At 65.4% G+C, this 21831-nt stretch overlaps 3 protein-coding genes across 7 annotated transcripts in view; 2 read left to right on the top strand and 1 right to left on the bottom strand.

Moving 5' to 3' along the window:
• The window catches only part of ASIC4 (acid sensing ion channel subunit family member 4), a 29375-nt gene extending 26938 nt beyond the window's left edge, over window positions 1-2437 (top strand). For both annotated transcript variants that reach the window (XM_087733673.1, XM_087733672.1), the window contains exon 10: window positions 268-2437. In XM_087733673.1, the coding sequence (XP_087589799.1) occupies window positions 268-387 (120 nt within the window). In that variant the 3' untranslated portion in view covers window positions 388-2437. The remainder of the gene's footprint in view (window positions 1-267) is intronic.
• A 5550-nt stretch (window positions 2438-7987) lies between these two features.
• Window positions 7988-13786, bottom strand: CHPF (chondroitin polymerizing factor). The gene is made up of 4 exons (XM_087731916.1): window positions 13417-13786; window positions 11315-11879; window positions 10937-11119; window positions 7988-10446 (listed from the first exon to the last, which is right to left on the bottom strand). The coding sequence occupies exons 1-4, from the start codon at window positions 13725-13727 to the stop codon at window positions 9184-9186; spliced, it is 2322 nt and encodes a 773-aa protein (XP_087588042.1). The 5' UTR covers window positions 13728-13786; the 3' UTR covers window positions 7988-9183.
• A 2833-nt stretch (window positions 13787-16619) lies between these two features.
• TMEM198 (transmembrane protein 198) lies at window positions 16620-20688 on the top strand. 4 transcript variants are annotated; one of them, XM_087734027.1, is made up of 5 exons: window positions 16620-16658; window positions 18711-18964; window positions 19072-19647; window positions 19871-20079; window positions 20541-20688. In XM_087734027.1, exons 2-5 carry the CDS (start codon window positions 18775-18777, stop codon window positions 20685-20687), a joined length of 1122 nt encoding a protein of 373 aa, XP_087590153.1. In that variant the 5' UTR covers window positions 16620-16658; window positions 18711-18774; the 3' UTR covers window position 20688. The 4 variants fall into 4 exon arrangements, with proteins under 4 accessions (XP_087590153.1, XP_087590154.1, XP_087590152.1 ...); XM_087734028.1 differs by lacking the exon at window positions 16620-16658 and adding an exon at window positions 17148-18095; XM_087734026.1 differs by lacking the exon at window positions 16620-16658 and having other exon boundaries at window positions 17148-18964.
• The last annotated feature ends 1143 nt before the right edge of the window (window positions 20689-21831 follow it).

Here is a 21831-nt window from a genome sequence, read left to right as displayed (position 1 = left end):
CCCGTGGGCAGGGGCTGCCAGGGGGCTGCAAGGACAGGGCCTGGGCAGCGTCCACCCCTGCCCCAGGAGGAAGGGACATTGTCCCAAGAGTGAGGGACAGCGCGGCTCCGCGTTTGGTGACCTCAGGCTGCAGAGCTGGGGCAGCCCCGGGGTGGCAGGGAGCTGAGTGCCCCAGGGAGTCTCCTGGGGACAGGCTATGCTGGGTGGGTGGGTGGGAGACATGGTGAATGGGGTCTGCGCCCACCCCACTGACTGCCATCCCCGCAGAGCCCCTGCGAGACGCTGGGCCGGCACGTGGAGGGTGCCTACAACGCGGGCATCCTGCCCAACCACCACCACCGCCACCACTACCCTCACCAGGGCGTCTTCGAGGACTTCGCCTGCTAGGCCAGCTCGGGACTGGGGGGGGGCAGCCCCCTGCCACCCCCCTCCCCACCGTCCACATGGAGAGGGACTGCAGCATTGGGCGCAGTGGGCACAGGCCCCTGCCTCCCCCACCCCACTGCTGGGACCAGCCATGCCGTTCGCCCCCCTGGCAATGCCACCGGAGCTGCCGCGGCACCGACACCAGAGTGGTCCCCCAGCCCTTTTGCCTGTCGCCTCCGCTTGCCCCCAGCACACGGGCTCGACCCCGTCTCAAGCACACGGCGTGGAGGGGGATGGGCACACTGGGGGGGCTGGGGGGAGCAGTGGGGTGCAGAGCAGAGGGGCCCTGGCGATGCAGAGCATGCAGGGGGTAAGCTGGGGTTCCTGCGAGCCCCTCCAAGCACTCCCCTGCTGACCCCTCCTGGGTGGGGGTCTCTGCCCTGCATGGTTCCCCCCCAGGAGAGAGACGTGCCTGGAACAGCTTGTCCCCACCCCAGGGACCACCGCCCCCCCACCTTCCTGCTGCAGGGCAGGGCAGCATTGCAGGGCACCCCTCTGAGCCGCACGGCCCCCTGGCCAGCCCAGGGACACCCCACCTGCAGTCACACCTGCATGGCACCACCCTGACCCCCAGCACCACCACCACTGTGACACCCCCCAAACATCTGCCCGCCCTTCCCCAGCCTCATGCAGCCTGCCAGGGCTGCAGCCCCCCTGTCACTGTTCCCAGGCAGACCCCTGCACTGTGACCCCCCCACACTCCAGTGTTGGCCCCCGATAGCTCCCAGGCACTGCAAACCTACTGCCTTCCCCCTCTCCTGTCCCTAGTCCACCGTGACCCCCAGCCCTCCCCATCCTCTCCTTGCCCAGGTGTTGCCCAAAGCGGCTCATCCCTTGGTGCAGCCGCCGGGCACAGCCCAGGCAGCGCAGGGGGGTCCTGCCCTCGCTCCCCTGCCTGTTGCCGCTCTTTTGCACCGTGCACGTACCCCTTGCCATGCTCCCAGCCCCCGGGTGCTGAGCACCCGCTGTGCCTCCCCCAGACTGTACACAGTTAGGAGGGTGCCCCGTGCCCAGCACCGCCCGGACAGCCACAGCCCAACCCGCCAGCCGGAGCCTCAGCCAGGACTGGCACTCACAGCCCTCCTGCCTGCCCCGAGATGGCAAGCCCCATGGCAGGACCCACGGCAGGACCCACAGTGCTCCCCCTGTCCTGTCGGACATTGCCTCCTCCCCCTCCACTGCAGCAGACACCAGCGCAGGGCAAACTGCCCCAAAATATCTCAGGGGGGGGGCGGGCTGGCAAAGCCCCCCTTGACACACACATGCGGCAGAGAGGGGGACCCCAGGGCAGGAATTTGGGACCTCTAGGGGAGGCTGGGGTTGAGCCAGATGGCCCCTGGCCCTGCTGGTTTGGTCCCCATCCCCGGTGCCCGCAGACAGAACATGGCCATGCCACGCCATGGCCAAAGCCATAGATGCAGGAGGAACCATCATCCTTGCAGCCCCGAAGGCCCCACACATGGGAGACACAGGACAGGGACTGGAGCACCAGCCTGGTGACGTGCCCGGCAGCCCTGGCTTTGGCTGTGCGTGGCCCAATGGCCCCCCACAACATGCACCCATGTGGAAACATGTTCCCTGCTGGTGCAAGCAGCTGGCTGCGTGGTGTCCCGTGTCCCCGTGCATGGGGGGGACACACAGCAAGCCTCCCGGCAGGGCAGAGACAGCAGTGCTCCCCAGGGAGCCCCTCCAGAGCACCCCGTGCCAGCTCCCCATAGGGTCCCCCCACACCCACCTGCGAGCAGGAGTGTCCCCGGAGGGGTGCCACGTGTTAGCCCAGGGCTGTGCCACGGCCGTGCCAGCCAGCCCTACACCAAGGTTCTCCTGTGGCGGGCAGGGGGTGCAGGATGCGGCTCCCTCCCTGCCGGCGGGAGCAGCGAGCCCCGAGCGGGGTGGGCACGGGCACCACAGCGAGAGGGCTGGCACAAGTGCCCTCGTGCTGGTAAACGTGAGAGATGTGCGTCACTGTTTTATAAATGTACAAAATCTCCCTAATAAAGAGGCACAAGTAGGTCCGGAGCCACCTGCAAGGGCTGGGGGCATCAGGCAGGGCTGGGAGGGGCAGAGAGGTGGGGGAGCTGGTCCCACCCCGGGGGGAGGTGGTGGTAGGACCCAGGGAGCACTTTACAGCCCTGCACCCATGTGCTGGGCACCCCGAGAGCCAGCATGCCGGGTCGCCCCAAGGCGAGCATCTCTGCATCGCTGCCCGCAGGGAGCTTTGCCCGCTGTCCGGCTCTTTGAGCCCTGGCTTGTGGCAGAGGTGCGGCGATTGCTGGCTGCGCGTCAGCAGTGGGAACTGCCAGCACCGTACCCTGGCCCTCGAATTGCTCCCCTGGGCAGAGTGGGCACCCCACCAGCGCCCCATTGGGCTGTATCAGCCCTGAGCAGGCGGTGCGGTGGGGAGGATGGGCTCCTGCACCCCCCCGGGGGCTGCTGCAAGGTGGGAGGCAGATTGGGAGGGCAGAAACATGGGCTGGGGGTGCTTTGGGGGGTGGTCCACAGATGCCCCATGCCAGAGTGGCGCCCTGCACCCCTGCCAACACCCAGTATCCCATGCAGGACCCGCTTGCCCATGGCGTGCCCCCCCCCCCCAGTACCCACAGCCCCTCTGCTCCCACACCTCTTACCAGCGCCAGGCACAGCGCCTACCAGTTAAAGGCCAGTGCTGACACTGGCACTGCCCTGCACGGGATCACCAGCACGGTGCCAGCAGCTGCCGGCTCCTCCGGCACCCGCTGTGGGCCATGAGCCCCGTCCCCCTGGGGGGTTACGGCGCAGGTGAGATGCCAGGGCTACCATCAGCTGTCACACAGCGGGACCTCCAGCAGGACCCCTATGGGTGTCGTGGGCAAGGGGTGCAGGGTGAAACTGAAACGGGGGAGGTGGAGGATGGGTGGGGGCGGAGGGGGGCCCTGCTGGGGCCAGGCCCTGGGGCTGTCCGCAGCAGAGGTGCTGCTCCAGCTCCTGCCTCCTCTGCACCCTGCTCCATCCGCCCCGGCCACCCTGCGGCACAGAGAGAGGGGACAAAGCAGGAGACAGGAGCTGGCCTCATGGTGGAGGCTGCCAGCACTGGGTACAGCAGGTTTCCCTCTAAACCAGCAAGGGCTGAAGATGCCCAGGTTAACTGGGTGCAGCTGGACCCCACCCCACAGCTCACACCATGCCCTGCCCTTAGGTTGGGTCCTAAAGGGAAAAGTGGAGAAATAGCTTCATCCGCCACATCTTTCATCACCTGGTAAGAGGATCAGGTCCCTTTGGGGTCCCTTGGGATGAGGCTGTCCCTGCCACCGGGTCCTGACCCATCTGCCCCTCCGGGATCCCCTGCCACGAAGCCACCTTCATCCGCACCAAGGCTGTGACCAGGAGCTTCTGCTGACTCCTGTCCCGCAGCGAAGAGGTGTCGGAGCAGCTGAGGAGGAGAGCAGGACCGCATGGCGCTGGGGGTGCTGGAGGACATGCTGAGGAAGGACCAGGTCCTGATAAAAAACCTGAAGGACATGGTGGTGCTGGCGGGGAGGGCAGGGGAGCGAGGGCTGGGTGCAGCGCTGTGCCATGCTCACCGAGATGCTGCTCTGGTGCCTCATCTCCCAGCTTTGGCAAGCAGCTTTCCAGAAAAAAACCCCACAAAGCCAGATTCTATGCCTATGAGAAAATAAAGGTGATTTTGGAGGAGCAGGAGTGTGGCGTGGCCAAAGGAAAGGCTGAGCCTTGTGGATGGCCCGTCCCAGCTCCCCAAGGCTGCCAGCAAAGTGGCCTCAGGACAGGTCCCGGGACCCCTGTAGTGGTGACCTAGCGAAGATTTGACATAAAGTTATTTTTATCTGTTGCTGTCAGCACCTCTGTTCTTTAATTTGGTAACTTCCCGGTGGCACCTGGAGGTGACACCTCCTGTAGAGTCTCCCACCACCTCCAAACAGGACGGGCAGGTGAGGTGACCCCCGTGTCCCCCCTGCCTGCGCTGTGCCTGATGTCCCAGTGCAGATGGTGCTGGGCCGAGGAGGACCAGCGGGACGACCCAGATTTAGCATCCCAGGGCCAGCCCCAACCCCATCGCTGTGGCCCCTGGGTGCCCCCACCCACGCTGTGCCCGCCCAAGGGCCACAGGGGGTCCGGTCCTCTCCAGGGATGGGGCCACTGCCACCTGGGGCTTGCCAGGCTGCAAAGTGATGACAGTCCAGCCCAGCGCTGCTTGAATCACCTGTAATGAGCCACACGAAATAGCTGGGGCATAATTAGAAGGGGATCCACTATAGTGAAACAGGCCCTTAATTTTAACGAGCGCAGCCCTCTGGACAAATGCCAGGCACCCAACCGCGGCAGGACCGGCTGCACTGGCAATGGCTCCTGTCACCGTGGAGGTGACAACCCCGGCAGACTCAGCTCCTGCGGGATGTGGTGCCAGCCCTGGGGAGGGGACACCAGTATAGAGCAGCCGGTGAGGATCCCTTCTGCCCACGGGACAGGCATCTCCTAGGCACTTCCCACCGTACCTCCACTGCCACACACCGCAATTCCTGCTGTTCCCAGGGAAAAGCTATGTTTCAAAGAAAACAAATCATATGGCTTGGGAGTGGAGGGGCTTGAAGTGAGCCCTGGAGAGCAATAGGACATGTGGCCTCACTGCCGTCACCTCCGCCCCATCGCCTCCTGCCCGGAGATGCCGGTGGCGACAGGCAATACCTGGAGAAAGGAGCGACCCTCAGCATCTCCTGATGACCTGAGCATGCCAAGCTTGCTGATTTGCTCCTGGCTGTTTTCCCAGAACCCCTTTGCTGGGAAAATGAACTGGTGGTGCCCATTGGTGGGGCCAGGCAGGGGACACACAGCCCTTGCTTTCCAGCACTCGGCCCTTGACAGCAGGCTGGAAAAACCAAGGAGGCAATTAAAATCAAAATCCAACCGAGCTGCCTGCATCTCCCCCCAGCCCCGGAGCTTCGGGCTCCTGCAGTCTGCCTGCCCTGGGGCTGTGTGCCCCTGGAGGGGATGCTCCTGTGCAAGGAAACCCGTGCAGGCAGGCCTGCACCTACAGCTAACAGCTGTTTCCCTTTTCATCGAAAGGCTCTGATTTCCCAGAGCTTGGCCAGAAAAAACCCTGGCCAAAGCTCCCTTCACCCTCCAGAGGGGCTCGGCAGTGCGTTGGGCTGTGACCCAGGGCATTGGGCGCAGGCAAAGCCCGGCATCTCCCTGCCTGCTCCTCCTTAAGCAGCGCAGCTTCTCCTGCCTTTGCTTGCGGCCAGGAGGAAATGTTTGCCAGGGCTGGGTCCCGCTCTGCAACTGGCGGAGCCGCTCCTGTGGGACAGGCAGCGAGGCACCGCTGGCCCCTTCCCAAGGAAAGCAGAGGGACGAAAGGACACTGCACTCCCCCTTGCCCCCCAGCCCTCTCCTGGCACTGCCTTGCCCCTACATCCTCCCAAAGGTCAGCCATCAAGATGATTACCATCAACGGGGCTGAAGTACCCCTGCGGCAGGGCTTAGTGCAGGCAGAAGTGACCCAAGCAAGGCGAGAGAAGCAGGCTTTGCCTTCCCCACTTGCAGGCTCACTGCTGCATTTGCAAAGAGGCACCTGCATGACCACACTGGGGGAACAAACGGGGAGGGCAGAACAGCAGAACAGCAGCTTGGGTTTTCCCCAGTTTAAGTCCCTCTCCCTGCCACAGTGCAGGAAGGAGAAGGGGGCAGGTGCCCACCCAGCCCCGGTGCACCCAGCCAGCCCCTCTCGTGCTTCGGAGTGCTCTGAACCAGCCCTTCACACCCTCTTCCAAAAAACTCCCCAAGAGGAACTTGCACTGCTCTTGAAGGCTGTGGTGAGCCAGTAATGCTTTTTAGAAAATTTTCTCGAGGGAAGCAGAAGTCTAGGGGCAGCAGACACGTGCTTTCTCCTGCCCCGTTGGGAAAATTGCCCTTTCACCGCTCTGCCTCTGCAACCGCGTCTGTGCAAAAATCGGCACGTTTTATGGAAGCACTGGTCAAACCTGAACAGGGGTTGCAGAAAGTCCCTGTCTGCTCAGCCGCCCACGTCAGCACCCAGGGCCACTCTTCCCTGCCTCTTTCAAGGGTGTCACCGTCCCAGTCCGGCGCCCTGCCTGCGCCTGCCAGCCCTGCCCAGGCAAGAGGGGGCTTTCAGAGCGTTGCAATGCTGCAAATAGCTTGGCAAACACCAAAGCGGCTTCAAACGCTGCCAGCTCCCCTGTAAAAGGGAGCAATAACTGTGCTGGGAGCACCCCGGGGACTGTCATTTGCTCGTCACGGGGAGCTTCGTTGGTGTTGATAGTGCAGAACGTTAGGTATGCAAATAGCTCTAACTCCGTCTGGGCAAACAGCAAAGAGGAGACAAGAGCAACTCTAGCTAGACCATCTTGCGACAATTAAATGATAAATCAGCATTTCTTTTCGCAGCCAACCTGATTTGAAGCCAGTTTGCTTTATTGCCATTTGGATGCTCTTCTAACACCTAATCACATCCCAGTCCTAGGTCTGCTTTTCAGAGGAGAAATGTATCTGTACCGCACCTGCATCCGCCTCGCTCCCTCTGTCCCAGATTCGCATTTAAAGGGAATTAAGGATGCGCTCAGGGAAGATCAAAGGTAGAAATACTCAGAGCAAGCTAACGGTTATCGTCTGAAATATAATAAAATTATACTTAAACCTATATGAATGAGGTACCTTTGGGGAAAGCGTGACACACAGCCCAGGGGCTTTCCGTGAGTTTTGCCAAGCACTAACAGCCTGGTTAACTAATAGTGAGTAGGTTTAGTTAATTTTCTTGGGGATGTCTCTTTGATACGGGTGTCTCGTGAACAAGTAAAATGTGATGACCAAAGGACTGGTGGGAAGAGCACACAGAGCCGTGAAAATCATGCCTCGAGCAGGCAGTGTGGGCAGGGGACACTGTCCCAGCTTCTCATACTGCAAATAGGAGCTGCAGGTGGCGAGACAGTCTGGGGCAGGACCACGGTGCTCTGCTCGACCCAGCACCATGGCAGCGGGGAACTGGAAACCACAAGAAGCTGAGAAGCCCTGAGATGCAAAACAGCCTGAAAAAGGGTGAAACTAACCCAGAGAGTAACAATTCATCAGTAGTCCAGTAGTAAGGATTCAACACAGTGCTCAAATGCGGTTTCTGGCCCAGGAGCTTCCTCTGGAGCTGATCCAGATGCTGGAGGGCAGAGCTCACCCCTAATGAGCCAGGGGTCCCCCAGTACTCGCATACAGCCCACGACGGCTGTCATGGGGACAGCACGTGTGGGAGGACACGCGGCTGCACCAGCCCCTCACTGCGGTGCTTTGCCACCCACAGCCAGGGCTGAGGAGGGCTGGAAACTCTGTCAGCAGGAAAGACAAGGCATTGCCCAGAGCTCAGCACACTGCACAGGGGCAACGGGGCTTCCTGTGGCAAGGGGCTCAGCATCCTGCTGCACCACCAGCAACTGGTAGCAAGTGGTGACAGCAGGATGGCCCCAGGGACAGTGGGCACAAGAGGAGGTGCAGGACTCTTGCTGTGAGCCCCCAGGGGTTCAAGCTGGTATTTCCAAGTGTCTGCTTGGCCTGGTGTCTGCCAGCCTGTCCCTAAGCTGATGGGCTCCCCCTGGCCTCACTACGGAGAGGCAGTCATCTCCCAGCTCAGGTAAAGCATGCTGCAGGCAGTTTGGGGAATGCAGCAGCCCTTCGAGAAAGCAGTCCAAGCAGCTGTAGCAAGGTTTTATAGAAGCAGCCAGCACCTACCGCCACACAGACGCCCAGTGGGACGCCAAGAGAAGAATCAGCCAGACCCACCAGTTCGTCTCTCTGTTTTATTACTGTAAACACACCCCCCCCTCCTCTCCCCACTATTAAATACAAACCAGGAGCAGAGAGAGGCTCCTCAGTCGCTTTCTCCTTAGGAGATGCGCAGCCAAACCTTCTGCCGTGCCCACCAAGCTGGGCACCGGGTCCTCCACCCCTGAGGGCGGCCCCGCAGCGGGGAGGGCTCCCACCTCTGTCAGGAGGCTCTCATCCGAGGGCTGCGACCTCCGACGTCCTACTGATACTGCGAAGGCCGAAGCGGCCTGGGTCACGGTTCCCATGGGGAGCAGCTCACGGTACGTGAATACAGCAGGATCTCCTCTGGCACCCCCTGTGCCCACCAGCTCCGGGGGCCAGGACCCCCCACCCTGACTCACCAGGAGTGCTCCGGGTCATTGCCAAGTGGCAAAACCCCAAAACCAACCTCTTATTGCTCTTTTGGGGTGGGACATGCCCCATCCCACTGTCCCTGCAAGACCGGGCCAATGCACCGAAGGAGCAATGGGCACAGCCCTGTCCCAGGGCGCTGGGGGAACCGCATGGGATCGCCCCCAGCCCCATGGCAGTTACAGCCCCACAGCAGGGGGACCTTGGGCTCTGCGTGCCCCCGGTGAGGGGGGACAGCAAGGGACAGGGCAGCCCATCACCTCCCTGCTGGGCAGCAGGAGCAGGATGGAGGGATGGGGCTGGTAGCCAGCAGCTCTGGGATAAGGAGCTGGGCGTTCTGGCTTGCAGCTCGGCGACTCCGACCCCACCTCGCCCTGGGGTCTGCACAGCCACGGCTGCTCTGGAAGGACCCAGGCAACCCAGGCTGGCAGACCCCGGCCTGGGCAGTCCCAGCAGGGCAAGTCACGAGCTCGGGCACTGGCGATCCCTGCAGCCGCTGGGAAGAGGAAGACAGATTTGGGCAGCAGAAAAGGTGAGGTGGGCAGGCAGGCATGGCAGGGCAGGGCCAGCCCCTCCGCGCCCCAGGGTTCAGGTGCTGTTACCCTGCTCCTGCTCAAAAAGCACCATGGCCAGCTGGGAGCGAGAGCCTACACCCTCCAGGCTGCTCTGCACACAGCGGTGGTAGATCTCCTCACTGAGCCGCGGGTTGCAGGCCTGGTGCCGGTAGCGCTGCAGCAGGGCAGGCTCCACGGCCCGGAAGACGTGGAGGTTGGAGTACTTGATGAACATGTCGTAGATGTCCAGGGTCTCCAGGATGTCCTCGTTCTCCTGTACGTCGCCTGCCATGCGGGTGCGTGCTGCCATGTAGTCGGCGTTGTAGAAGCAGGCTTCGTGGAAGACATCGCGGTCGAAGTGCCCCGCGTCCCGCAGCAGGTCCAGCGTGGCAGGTGGCACCTGGTTGTGGTAAGCGATGGCAGGGTTGTAGCCCTGGAAGTGGATGGGGAAGAAGACCTGCCAGTTATTGATGGTGTTCATCCGGCAGCGGTTCAGGAAGTCAACTGTGACCTCTGTCCCCACACCAGCCACAAAGAAAAGCGTGTCCACGGGATGCTTCTTGGAGATGATGTCCATGACCTTGATTTGGGAGGGTGCATCCGTCTTGACGCTGATCCATGGGATCTTCACCTCTGCATACTTGCGCTCGTACTCGGTGATCTGGGCCTTCACAGGGGCGAAGATGTCATTCTGGGTGACCTGCTGGGCCTCAAAGGGGTCATAGATGAAGAGAAAGGTGAGCACCGCGTTCTCGCTGCTCTCAAAGGCGGCTGCCGCATAAGCCTCCAAAAAACGGGTAGCGTGGTCCCGGTCGTGGGCCGTCAGTGGCAGGATGACGTTGATGCGGCTGGCCTCCGTCACATAGGGCATGGGGATGATCTCCACCTCGCTGAGGGGCCGCACCAGGTGCACACGCTTGGTGACGGAGCGGCTGTGCCCCTTCTGGGTGACCACCTCCACCTGGAGGTCCAGCGTGTACTCCATGCCGCGCGTGGGGTCAAAGCGCCGGTACCCGTTCACCAACTGCTGCTTGCGGACGTGGAGCACCGGCTGGTACTTGCGGTTCAGCTCCTCCATGGCCGTAGCCACCACATCGGCCACGTCTGTCAGGTCCGCGCCACGCAGCTCGCACTTGGGGGAGCCATCCACGCAGGCGTAGACCTGCTCCTCCGTGAAGTAGTCCCAGCGCAGCACCTCGAAGCGGGTTTTGGGCTGGAAGGGGGGTGGGATGCCAACGGGCCATGTGGCACTGTGGTCCCCGTCGGCGGACAGGCTGCTGGCATTCTGGATCTCTAGCTGCAAGAGGAAAGACAGAGGAGTGAGAGCCAAGGCAGGCGCAGGTAGGCCTTCCAGCTCTGGCTGTAAGCAAGCTGACTCCCGATCCTCAGAGGTCAGCCACCCCTAGCCCAAAGAGTGGTGCAAGAACAACTCTGCCTTCAGCCTGACTCCTGTCCAGTGCCTCAGGTTTCCCTGAACAGCACCCTGAATGTGGCACGCCACCTCCATTGGCACGATCCGTGCCCTCTACCACCCTGCTCGGTCTTTGCTGGCGGACCTCAGCACCCTTCTGGCTCCATCACTGCAGCTCCAGGACCCATTCGGGTCCAAAGCTGCTCTCCAGCCAGCACCACTGCCCCTGCAGCCACACCAGCTCGGCTGATCCTGTCCCACAGCAGGTTCAGCTGAGAAACCCTCTTATTAGAGTGGAGAGGTGACACAGAGTGACCAGAAAGCCCACAGGGATGACAGGAGGAGCCCAGACCCTCCCAGCCAAGCCAGGTCTCACCTGGAGCTGCTGGATCTCCTGGTACGTCCTCTCCAGCTCCACCTGCGCAAAGTACTTGTGCAGCCGGTACATCTGGAGGGGATCCAGCACGGGATGGACAGTGAAGGCGCTCTGGAAACGGAGGTCGGTCTCCCGCTCGGGGTCCACGTTCTTCCCCAGCTCAAAGTAGTGGTAACGCAGGCCCTGCGCCAGCCAGGAGAGACAGGTCATGGCCGGCCCTATCCCATGCGCCCACCCCACCGGCAGCCAGCATAGCAAGCTCAAAGGACGATAGAGCACAAGGGCTGGTCCCCCAGGCCCCAGGAGCCCCTGAGAAGGCAGTGAAACACACTGGGCCAGGATCAGTCTCCTGGAGGCCATCTCCACCGCAGGACCTACCTCGTGCTCCTCGGCACAGTTGACAGCTGTGTAGTCAATGATGCAGCGGCCCAGCCACTCATCAGGCCGGGCGCTGAGGATGTCGTTGCGGCAGCTCTCCAGGTGCTGCTGCAGGAGCAGGAGGAGGCTGCGGGACAGCAGGTAGCCAAAACCCCCATAGCAGTAGCGTCCCTCGGTGTCCCCACCGATGAACTCCTCAGGGCGACCCAGGTAGAGGTGGGTGTCGATGCTGAGGTGTGCGACCAGGCGGCTGATGCGGTGTGCCTCCGTGTAGGTATCGTCCTGCACCAGGAAGAACCAGTCGAAGTCGTTCACATAGTGGTCCAGAAGGTACCTGACGGTCTGGTACATGTTCCAGATGGGCCGCTCGTCACTGTGCGTCACCACCGTCATGCCATGGGGCACCTTGCGGCCCCGTGTGCCTGTGAAGTACACCAGGCGCTCCAGGCGGTGGGCCAGCGTGCGGTTGACAGCCACCCCCAGTGTGTTCAGCGTGTTCTTGGAGGTCAGCACACCCACGAAGAGCCGCTGCCGCATCCCCAGCTCCGTGCTGATGTACCGGGTCCTGCAGAAGGGAGAGAACGTCTGGACCTGGGGCACTGCACCCCACCTCGGCCTGCACCCTCTCCGTCCACCGTTTCTCTGCAGGAACTGCTCCCAGGCTTCAACCACACATGCAAGACATCACCCCAGCAGCACCGGCAGCCACTGTGCCTGGGCCAGAGGCACAGCACAGCGCTCTGCTGAGGTTCCCCCCAACCTGAGACCATGGGGGACCCTCACTTCCCGTCAGCCAGCCAGCCCGGCTCAAACCAGAGGCTCACAAAAGGCTGAGCACAGCTAAAAGAGGGAAACAGGGCTGCATGCCCCGGCTCTAGCGGGGACACGACCCCCCAGGCACCCCACCATGCTGCCAGCCCCTGCTCTCAAATGGGCAGAAAAGCCCATACTGCCCTCCCCGGGGAAGCCAGGCCCCACTGCGGGGGCTGAAGCCAGCATGGGGCAGGCTGCATCCCCCTCCCTGCCACGGCCCCCAGCTGCCCCACTCACAATGACTTGCAGGTTCAATTCTCCCAGCCCGGCGCAGCAGCAGGAAGCGATCCCCCCCCGCCCCGGCCCCCAGCCGCCTCCTGGCACACACTGGCCCCATTCAGCCCCCTCCATCCGCCCACCGCCTCGCTGGGACAAGGAGGCCCTTTCACTGCCTGCTCCCTGTCATCCCAGGGCCACCGGGACGGGCTGCAGCCAGCCCCGGAGCAGAGCTGGAGTTTGCAGTGTTGGGTGGAGACGTGCCACCGCGGGAGGGGTCCCTGCTAGGGCAGAGCAGGGCAGGAGAGGGGCCGGGGCAGGGTGCCCGGCAGCACGTGCTGCAGCGGGCAACCTTTGCACAGCAGGCAGCAGCGTGGGCAGGAGGCTCTTCCGGGCGCTGCCGAGGCAAGCAGGGGCAGGGGGGTAAGGAGAAGCGGAGGGGGGCAAAAGGGAAGAAGGGAAGCAGCAGGGAAAGGCACTTGCAGGGAGAAAAATCTGGCTGTAGCCCTGGGTGGCCACAGAGAGGGGGAAAGCACATAGTAGGAGTGGGGTCACCTGTAAAGCTCCCTAGAACTAGCCTGCTGGGCAGGCAGGGGCAGACAGCCCCCCAGCACCAGCCCGGCAGGCAGACAGGGACGGGGGGGGTAAGGAGGAGGGCAAAAGGGAAGCAGCAGGGAAAGGCACTTGCAGTGAGAAAAATCTGGCTGCAGCCCTGGGTGGCTGCAGGGGAGGGGGGGGAAAGTACATTGTGGGGTCATCTGTAAAGCCCCTCAGCACCAGCCCAGCAGGCAGGGGCAGGCAGGCAGGCAGCCCCCCAGCACCAGCCCAGCAGGCAGCCCCAGCACAGCCTGGTGGGCAGGCAGGCAGCCCCCAGCACCAGCCCGGCGGCAGGCAGGGGCGGGCAGGCAGGCAGCCCCCAGCACCAGCCCGGCAGACTCACGCCCACACTCGGGCACCCCAGGGCTCGGCCGCAGCTACTCCCATCTAAAGCCCGGCGAGCGCCGCCGGCCCCTCCCCCGCCGGTGCCGCGGGGCCCAGCTCCCCCCGGCCCGGCCCGCCCCGGCCCCCCGCACCTGACGGCCTTCTTGGCGGCCCTGCCGGGGCTGGGCGGGCGGTAGGGCACGACGCGGGGCTCCCAGCTGTCGGCGCCCAGCCCGGCGGGCACGGCGTTGGGCCTGCGCGCCGCGTTGCCGTTGGCGTTACCGGGGCCGGCGGGCGGCGCGGGGCCGCCGTCGAGGCGCGGGCGGGCGGCGGGGCGCGGCGGCGGCCCGCAGGGCTCCTCCACCCAGGTGACGCTGAGCAGGCTGAGGGTGAAGCCCAGCGAGACGCCGATGGCCACCGGCCCGGCGGGCCGCAGCACGGACAGCACCAGCGACAGCCGCATGGCCGGGACGGGACCGCGGACGGGACCGGGGGCGGCTCCGGCTGCCGCTGCCGCTGGCGGCGCCGCCGTCCGACGTGTCACCCCCTGGCCCCGCCCCGCCGCGCGTCACGGCGGGCGGCCCGCCCCTGCCAATGGGCCGCGCTCCCACCGCCGCGTCACGGGGCGGGGCCGGGGGGCGGGGACGGCGTGGGGGCGGGACGGGGTTGCTAGGAGACGGCGCGGCCGGCCCCCCCCGCCCCTCGCCCAGCCGCCCCGGGAGCCGCCGCCGCGGGGCTGCCCGCGACCGGCCGGGCCGCGGCGCTCCCCCCCCCGGCCCCCGGCGCTGCGGGGCGGCAGGGCGGCGGCCCCCGGCCCCGGCTGCCCGCTCAGAAGGCGCGGTTGCCCCTCCCCGGGCCAGCCCGACCCGCGACGCCGGTGAATTCCCGGTGGTCTTGAAGCGCCATGTTCCCCCTGCCCGGGGAGCGTGGGCAGCGGCGCCGGACTCGGCCCGGGCGTCCCCGGGAGGTGACCGGCAGTCCCGGCGGGTGGGGTGGGCGGGTGTGAGGCCGGGAGCGGGACGGACGGACGGACGGACGGATGGCGGGCTGCAGAAGGCGGCAGGGCACGCCAGCCGCCCCGGGAGCAGGCCTGCAGGAGGGCAAGCGGCGGCTGGCAGGCCTTGGGACGGGGCAGCAAACCCTCCCGGGGCAGGAGGAGGGCGGGCAGGGCAGCGGGAGACCCCGGCGGCAGCACCGGGGACCCCTCGGCGGCTGCGGGTGAGAACGGGACCAAAGAGGTGGGCTCTCCGTCCCGCGTCCCGCTGCGAGCTGTCTGCGGCCGGAGCCGCCGTCCCACCGGAGAGCACCCGGGCAGACAGAGCCGGAGGAACCAGCTCGGGGCAGAGCCTGCCGCAGGCACGGAGCCTCTGGCACGGGAACGATGCAGCCGCAAGGCCAGCAGCCCTACACGGCCGCTCGGCGCCAGGCATTACTGAATATGAACAAGGAGGACCTGGCCTGTCCGCCCGTTCCCAGCCCGTGGCTCCGCTTCCAGCAGCCTCGCCGCCGTCGGGGCTCTCAGGAGCCCTTGGATTTACTCCGGCTGGTGTGGAGCCCCTCCCGCCCTCCCCATGAAACACATCCCGCCTGCCCCGGGGAGCGCCGGCGGCCGCGGAGCAGCGCAGGGCACCCAGGGCAGGCAGGAGCCCGCTCCGCTCCAGGGCCTCTTTCATTTTCCAGAACAAAGCAGCCTGTTTTCATCAGGAAGCGGTTGGCAGCATCCCCCCCCCCTCCAGAGATACGGGACCATCATCCAAGCTCGGCTCATTTTCATAGGCCTTTTTCTCCTGAATAGGCCAAGACAAGCAATAGGCAAAGGCGGTCACGTGGACGGCAGTTTAATGAAGAACATATAAAAACTAGAAACAGAGGGAACACGACGGGACAAGGAGATGCCAGAAGGGAAAAGATGCAGAAGAAATGAGCAGAGATTTTTCCATGGGCAAAGGCCAAAAAGCAGGCAGGATCATAAACAACAAAAGCCGCCTGTTTTCTGTACACAGAAAAACATGTTAGAAATACACATATTTCATTGCCTTTGTAGGTTGGAATGTTTCATATTGGTCACCTTATACAAACCTAGATGATTTTGCATGAGTGCTAAGAGAGGTTTCATTCTGAAATAACCCTGTTGATCTGAGCTTGTCGTTAGATAGAGGTGCAGATCGGAGAAAGTACTGAAGTTTTCAGAAATAAGACTCAGCTCAGGAAAACTGCATGGAGATGAAGCCGTGGGCAGAGCAGTCACCTCCCCAGGGCTGGCCAGGGCAGTGGCCGAGCCCAGGGCCCCCGTGCCTGGCCCTGCAGGGGAAGCAGCCGGTGGGCACGGCGCCGTTCCTCTGGCAGCCCCTTCGCAGCCCCCCGCCAGCTGCAGCTCCCGCCTTTGTCTCTCCAGCGTTGGCGTGGGGCTGGGAAGGGGCTGCCAGGGGAATGGCCGCCGCTGCCAAGAGGCTTCTCCCTGCCAGGATTTCCCGGGGGTCTCTGGGCGCCGCAACCGGGAGGTGCCAGCTCCAGGGAGCTCTGCAGAGCGCCGTGTCCTCCCACCTACCCGCCGCGCCTGCGTCTCCCAGCTGCTCGCAGGGGCGGGCAGCCCCTATGGGTGCCCCCTACGTGCGCGTCTGCCTGCTCCGAGCGTGGGGGCTGCGGTCCCCGTGGCCCCGGCACAGGCCCCGGGCAAAGCCTGCATCCCTCTGCATGCTCTGTCGGGTGTGCACCGGCAGCGCAACCCTGTGCACACCTGGCACGAGGCTCTCCTGCGGTTTTCGCACCCACACCCCTGCACCCCGTACCGCTCCGTCCCCCCCGCACTGTGCCCTGGGGCCTGCAGCCCTTGCAGCCACTGCACGCGGAGCGCGCCGAGCGCGTTGCACGGCCTGGTGCACGCTGTGCCACGCTGCACGTGTGGCCTTGTCTTGAACTCTCCGGTGCACGGCCTGGTGCACGCCCTGCCGCCCTGGTGCGCGCCTCCGTGCACGCGCTGCTGCACGGCCTGGTGCACACCCCAACGCTCGCACCTGCGCACACCCCGATGTTCGCCCCAACACACACCTGTGCACATCCCAACACTCACACCGGCGCACACCCCAGCGCTCACAATGGCGCGCACCCCAACGCACACCCGTGCACACCCCAACGCACACCCGTACACGTGCCGGTGCACACCCCACCGCACGCCCCGGTGTAAGCCCCGCCCCCGGAGAAGCCCCGCCCCCTCCCCGGGAGGCCCCGCCCCCCACCCGGCCCCGCCCCCCGCGGCCGGCGCGGTGACGTCAGGCGGAGCTGTCCGCTCAGCACCGCGCGGCGGGCCGCGCCGCCAGCATGCGCGGGGGCCGGGGCCGGGGCCGGGAGCGCCGGGCGCCGCGGGGCCGCTGCCGCGGCGGGGCCGGGAGCGCAGGTGGGAGCGGGCGGGGCGGGGCGGGCCCGCGGGGGCGGGGGGCAGCACGTGGGGGTCCGGCAGGCGGAGGGGGGGGGGGGGGCTTCCCTCGGGGGAGGGGCTCGGGCACCGGGCTCCCGGCCCCCCGCCGCCCGCGGGAAGGAGCGCCGTGCCCGCGGTGGGCAGCGCGGGGCGCGGCGGGGCGCCCCCGGGACCCCCGCCCCGAACAAAGAGAGGGGCGGAGCGGCCCCGCGCCCCGGCGGCCCTTGCGGCCGTCGCTTAGCAACGCCGCGCCCGCCCCGCCGGCCCGGGGCCCGGCAGCCCGGCGGGGGGCAGCGGGGACGGACCGGGGCGGGGGGGGGCCGGGCCCCGAGCGCTGCCCCCGGGCCCTCGCCCACGCTGTGGCCCACGGGGCGGGGAGGGGAGGGCGGGGGGCCCGGGGCAGGCCGCGGCGGGGAGCCCGGGGCGGCGGGGAGGGCGGCAGCAGGTGGGCAAGCCCCGGCGCCAATGAGCAGGCGCTGGGCTCCCCTAGCAACAGTGCCCGCGCCAATGGGCGCCGGCAGCTGCCTGCAACGCTGCCTGCAACCCTGCCTGCAACCCCGCCGGAGATGGGTTTTCCCAGGCGACCCTTCCCCGCTGCCCTGGCCCCGGCCTGGCCTGGGCTGAGGGGCAGAGAGCAGCACCTCCCTGTCCTCCCTCTGCTCTGCCGTGCCGTGCCGTGCCGTGCCCACGCCAGCCAGCCGGCCGTGCCATGCCCCATCCCCGGCCCCCCGGGCACAGCCGGCCGGCAGAACCCTGCTTTCACCCCGGACAGCATCGCCCGTCCCCGCCGGGGCAGCCAGGGCCGGCGCCTCGCTCCCGGGCTCCGCGGTTGAAGTCCAATCCTGCTTAGTATCCCTCGGGGCTCGGGCAGGGGCCCAGCGCTCGGCTGCCCGCTCCCTGCCCGCCCGCTTCCCCGGGATTAGGCACCACGCTCGGCTTCCCCGGGGGATTTGCCCTGGCTGCTGTTGCCTTCCCCAGCCGGAGGGAGGGAAGGAGGCCGGCGGCGGGGGGAGAGGGTGCCGGTGGGGCCCGGCCCGGGCAGCAGCAAGGTGCTGGGCAATGGAGAGACGTGGCTGCAGCCTCTGCCCTCTTCCCTGCCCCTTCCCGGTGCTCTGGTTTTTTGAGTCGTCCTGAGCTGACTGCTTTAACGTGGCACTTGGAAAGCCTGGCGCTGGCGCGGGGACAACCGGTGACAATAAACCCATCCTAAACCAACCGAGCCCGGAAAGGCGCCAAGGGAGCAAAGGGATGCTGGAACTGGCTCCGGGTGGGAGTGGGCAGACGGCTGCTGTAATTAGGTTTAAGCTGGAGCTGGATCAGTCTTTGCGGGGGATTATGACCCCTCCGTCTGCGTAGGCACTGCGGGGGGCCCAGCGGCCGCCTGCTCAGCATCCCGGCACGGCCACGGCGTTACGGGTGAGCCCTCGGGTAAGGGGCAGCGCCAGCCAGGGCCGGTCCCCCTCCGGCCCCGTGGGTCGGCGTGGGAGGGCTGGATCCAGCACGGGGGCCTGCTTTGTTTTTACAAGGACGCTAGGAGCTGGAGCAGGGATGAAAAATAGCCAGAAATATGATTAGAGGATTGGAGAAAATGCCTTGGAGTACAAGCTTTAAGAGCTCAATCTGTTTAGCCTATAAAAATAGAAGACTGAGGGGTGACTTAATTACTGAGCATAATTACTTCACAGGCAGAAAATACCAGGTAGTGGAAGTCTCCCTTTAATCGGGCAGGGAAAGGGCGCCGGCGAGCCAGGGGCAGGAAATGGAAGCCGCAGACAAATTACAAAGCACCGCGTCCCGGCAGCGAAGCTCCCCGGGGGTGAAGACAGGCTCCCCGGGGACAGCACAGCCACCCTCTGGGTGACGGTCTGTGCCCCCCCAGCCCGCGCAGATGAGGCTGTTCCCCCATTCCCTTCCTTCCCACCTGGGTAGCGAGGGGCCGGAGCGGGTTTTTTGGCGGCTGGGTGCCGAGTGGTGGGCATTGCAGTCGGGCATGTGCCGGCGGTGCCTCCATCCCCCTTCTCTCTCTCTCAGCATCTGGGGCGGGTGCCGGGGCGCAGCTTTGCCGGCGAGCCATGGGGCAGGAGTGGAGACTTTGATGCCTCTCCCGGGAGTCCCCAGAGCCATGACTGCAACCGTGCAGACCCTGCGGTTCAAGCTGCTGCCGCATGAGCCAGGCCAGGAGTGGGGGCACAGCTGCCAGCAGGAAATCGAGCGTCGCTACCAGGTGGTGCCCTCGGTGGTGTGTGCCATGTGCTGCCTCTTCGGCATCATCTACTGCTTCTTCGGTGAGTGAGGCCAGCCCGGTGGCTGGTGGGGCAAGTGGGGAGAAGGGCAGCAGGGAGCCGGGGGGGTGCTGGCCATCCACCCCCTGACTGTGGTGGTCTCTCCACAGGCTACCGCTGCTTCAAGGCCGTCATGTTCCTGACAGGGCTGATGTTTGGCTCCATCATCATCTTCATGCTGTGCTACAAGGAGCGGGTGCTGGACACGCAGCTGAGTGTGGAGGCGTCAGTGGGCATCGGCCTGGGCATCGGGGTCCTGTGCGGGCTGGTCACCATGCTGGTGCGCAGCGTCGGCCTCTTCATGGTGGGGCTGCTCCTGGGGCTGCTGCTGGCGGTGGCCACGCTGGTGGTGATGGAGCAGTTCTACCACCCGCCAACGGTGTGGATCCCCATCGCACTGCTCCTGGGTGTGGGGATGCTCTTCGCTGTCCTCACCCTGCAGTGGCAGCGCTTCTTCACCACCCTCTCCACCGCCGTCTTTGGCAGCGCCATCATGACTGTCACCGTCGACTACTTCATCGAGCTCTTCCTCCTGGTACAGTACATTTATGAGCGCATCAAGGTGGCCCCCGCTCGCCCTGTGTGCTGGTACAGCTGGGTCATCCTGGGCGTCTGGCCGCTCCTCACCACCCTGGGCGTCCTGGTCCAGTGGAAGGTCACGGCCGAGGGCTACTCCCACACCGAAGGTGCGTGGAGGCTGGAGGAGATGGACGTGGCGTGGGGTGGGTGCAGGAGCTGGGGGGCTGGGGTGGGGATTCCCAGCACCTGGTTTGCATGCACAGTTTGGGGCTCTGCAGGGACGTGGCACGGCAAGGGGAGGCCTGGGTGTGCAAAGCTGGGGCTGGCTTGCATGCAGGGGGGGTGGTTTTGGGGTGCTCCTTGGTGCTCATGGACCTCTCTGCCCTGCAGTGATCATCAGCCGGCAGCAGCGCCGCGTGCAGCTGATGCGCATCAAGCAGCGGGAGGACCGAAAGGAGAAGAAGAAGAAGCGGAGACCCCACCACCCGCCGCCCCACCAGCACAAAGCCCACCCGCCCGAGCCCGCCTACCGCCGCAAGCCCAACCCTGTGCGCCGCTTCGATGGGGACGTGCTCTCCCCCGTGAGTCCCGCGCCCAGGGTAGAGATCTCCCCCGGCCTCCACGGCCCTTCCTTCTCCATGTGGGTGGGCTGGGGCGCAGAGAGGGGAGAGGTGCCCGGGTGCCAGCTGGCATCCGAGCTCCTCAAGGGAAAAGGCCAGGGCATCCCAGGGACCAGGCAGCTCAGGAGGCGCTGAGCTGGGACGTGCCCACCATGGAGCGCTTCAGCCTTTGCAAGCAAATGTAAACCGGTAGCCAAAAGTGCTGCGGCTGCAGTAGGAACAGGCGGTGGGCAAGGTGCGAAGCATGTGCCCAGGGAAGGGACGGGGCTGTGCACCCTGCTGCGGCCAGCCCCTGGGGGGTCCGAGTGCTGGGGTAGGTGGGTGGGATTGCACAGGGCAGGTTCTGAGGGGCTGCCACAGAGCTTAGGGTGGAGTGGGGTGGAATGGAGTGGGCCAGGAGCAGAGCCCCCCTCACTTTCTGTCCCCCCTCTCTCAAGCAGAGCTACATCCAGAGTTTCCGAGAGCGGCAGACGGGGCCATCCCTGAACAGTCTCATTGCCAGCTCCCATGCCGTGGTGGACCTGGACTATGACTGCAGCTCCACCGTGCCCCTCACCACGGGCTCCGGCCCCGCCGTGCGGGTATAAGCCAACCCAGTGACCTCAAGCGACACCAGCACCCCAGCCTGCTCCGACAGACCCCCTGGGACAGGCGGGGCTGTGCCCTCGGCTCTGGGCAGCCACGTGTGCCTCGGGGCTGTGGATGGACACCCTTCCCGGGGATGCGTGGGACTTGGCTGGGTGAGCCCCGGCTGCCCACGGGGCCTGGAGGTGCTGGGGGAACCCTCCGGCAGGGACTCAGCCCAAGGACCGGGGACACCAGCACCCATGGACGTGTGGCGCGAGCGACTCTGCTGGGGTGGGGGGTCCCTGAGCCCTCGCTGCTGCGTGTTTCCCCATGGCTTGGGCACGCGCATCCTGCATCCCAACATCTCCGTCCCCTTGTTTGAGCCTCCCCTTCCCTGAGAGCAGCTCCCCACGCCTGCCCCCACCCCATCGCACCCCCCCAGCAACTCCCCAAGTGCCTGTGCCCCACATCCCTTCTTCAAAGAGCAGGTCCCCCAGCCCTTGCCCCCCTCCAGGGACTCCTCTGAGCATGTGCGCCCTGTCCTACCCTGGCCCTGAGAGCAGCTCCCAGGCAGCGCTTCCCAAAACCTGCCTCCTCAGAAGGTCCCCTGCCCTAGACACCTTCCCTGCCCCCCAGAGCGGCTCGCCTCCCCCCTTTTCCCGAGCTGGACTGGGATAGTCCTGCGGCAGAGGCTGCCAGGGCCAGGCGAGTCCCATGAGGATGCTGCCCTGGGGTGATGCCACGTGCATCCCCTCAAAACGTTTTGACAGGAGACAGGACATTGGATCCAGCCTTTGGGCAGAGGCTGGGCTGCTTCAGGGACACGGGGACCCCCGTGGCGTCAGAGGCCATCGCTGTTTTGCTGGCGACTGGATTTTGTAGTGGCCAGGGGGGGCCCTGGGGTCAGGCTGAGCCTCCGGCCGGGGCAGGGCAGGGCAGGAGCCCCTGCCCAGAGCACCGCTGCAGGCAGAGGCTCCCGCCTTGTATATATTTCTCTTGCTGTGATTTGTATTAATTTATTACGGAGTGAGCCAGGACTTCCTCACGGCCAGGCAGGCAGGATGGTGGCAAGACTGGACCGGGGTGCCCCCCTGCTTTGGGACACCCCCCCCCAGCCCAGCCCGGCCAGCCCCGCTGTCCCGGGAACTGCATGTTTCTGCCAGG

The sequence above is a fragment of the Nipponia nippon genome, unplaced genomic scaffold (assembly GCF_047370975.1).
Source record: "Nipponia nippon isolate SJK-2023a ecotype South Korea unplaced genomic scaffold, ASM4737097v1 scaffold_5, whole genome shotgun sequence".
In the NCBI taxonomy this organism is placed as follows: domain Eukaryota; kingdom Metazoa; phylum Chordata; class Aves; order Pelecaniformes; family Threskiornithidae; genus Nipponia; species Nipponia nippon.
This window is presented reverse-complemented; position numbering and strand designations above follow the sequence as displayed.

What these genes read in the sequence shown, in the direction of transcription:
- CHPF (XM_087731916.1), bottom strand. Translation starts at nt 13,727, where the DNA reads ATGCGGCTGTCGCTGGTGCTGTCCGTGCTGCGGCCCGCCGGGCCGGTG. An exon ending in GCCGCCAAGAAGGCCGTCAG is followed by an intron (nt 11,880 to 13,416) that starts GTGCGGGGGGCC and finishes TCCCTTCTGCAG; the next exon opens with GACCCGGTACATCAGCACGG. An exon ending in AGGAGATCCAGCAGCTCCAG is followed by an intron (nt 10,447 to 10,936) that starts GTGAGACCTGGC and finishes TTCCTCTTGCAG; the next exon opens with CTAGAGATCCAGAATGCCAG.
- TMEM198 (XM_087734026.1), top strand. Translation starts at nt 18,568, where the DNA reads ATGAGGCTGTTCCCCCATTCCCTTCCTTCCCACCTGGGTAGCGAGGGG. An exon ending in CATCATCTACTGCTTCTTCG is followed by an intron (nt 18,965 to 19,071) that starts GTGAGTGAGGCC and finishes GTCTCTCCACAG; the next exon opens with GCTACCGCTGCTTCAAGGCC. An exon ending in CCGTGAGTCCCGCGCCCAGG is followed by an intron (nt 20,080 to 20,540) that starts GTAGAGATCTCC and finishes TCTCTCAAGCAG; the next exon opens with AGCTACATCCAGAGTTTCCG.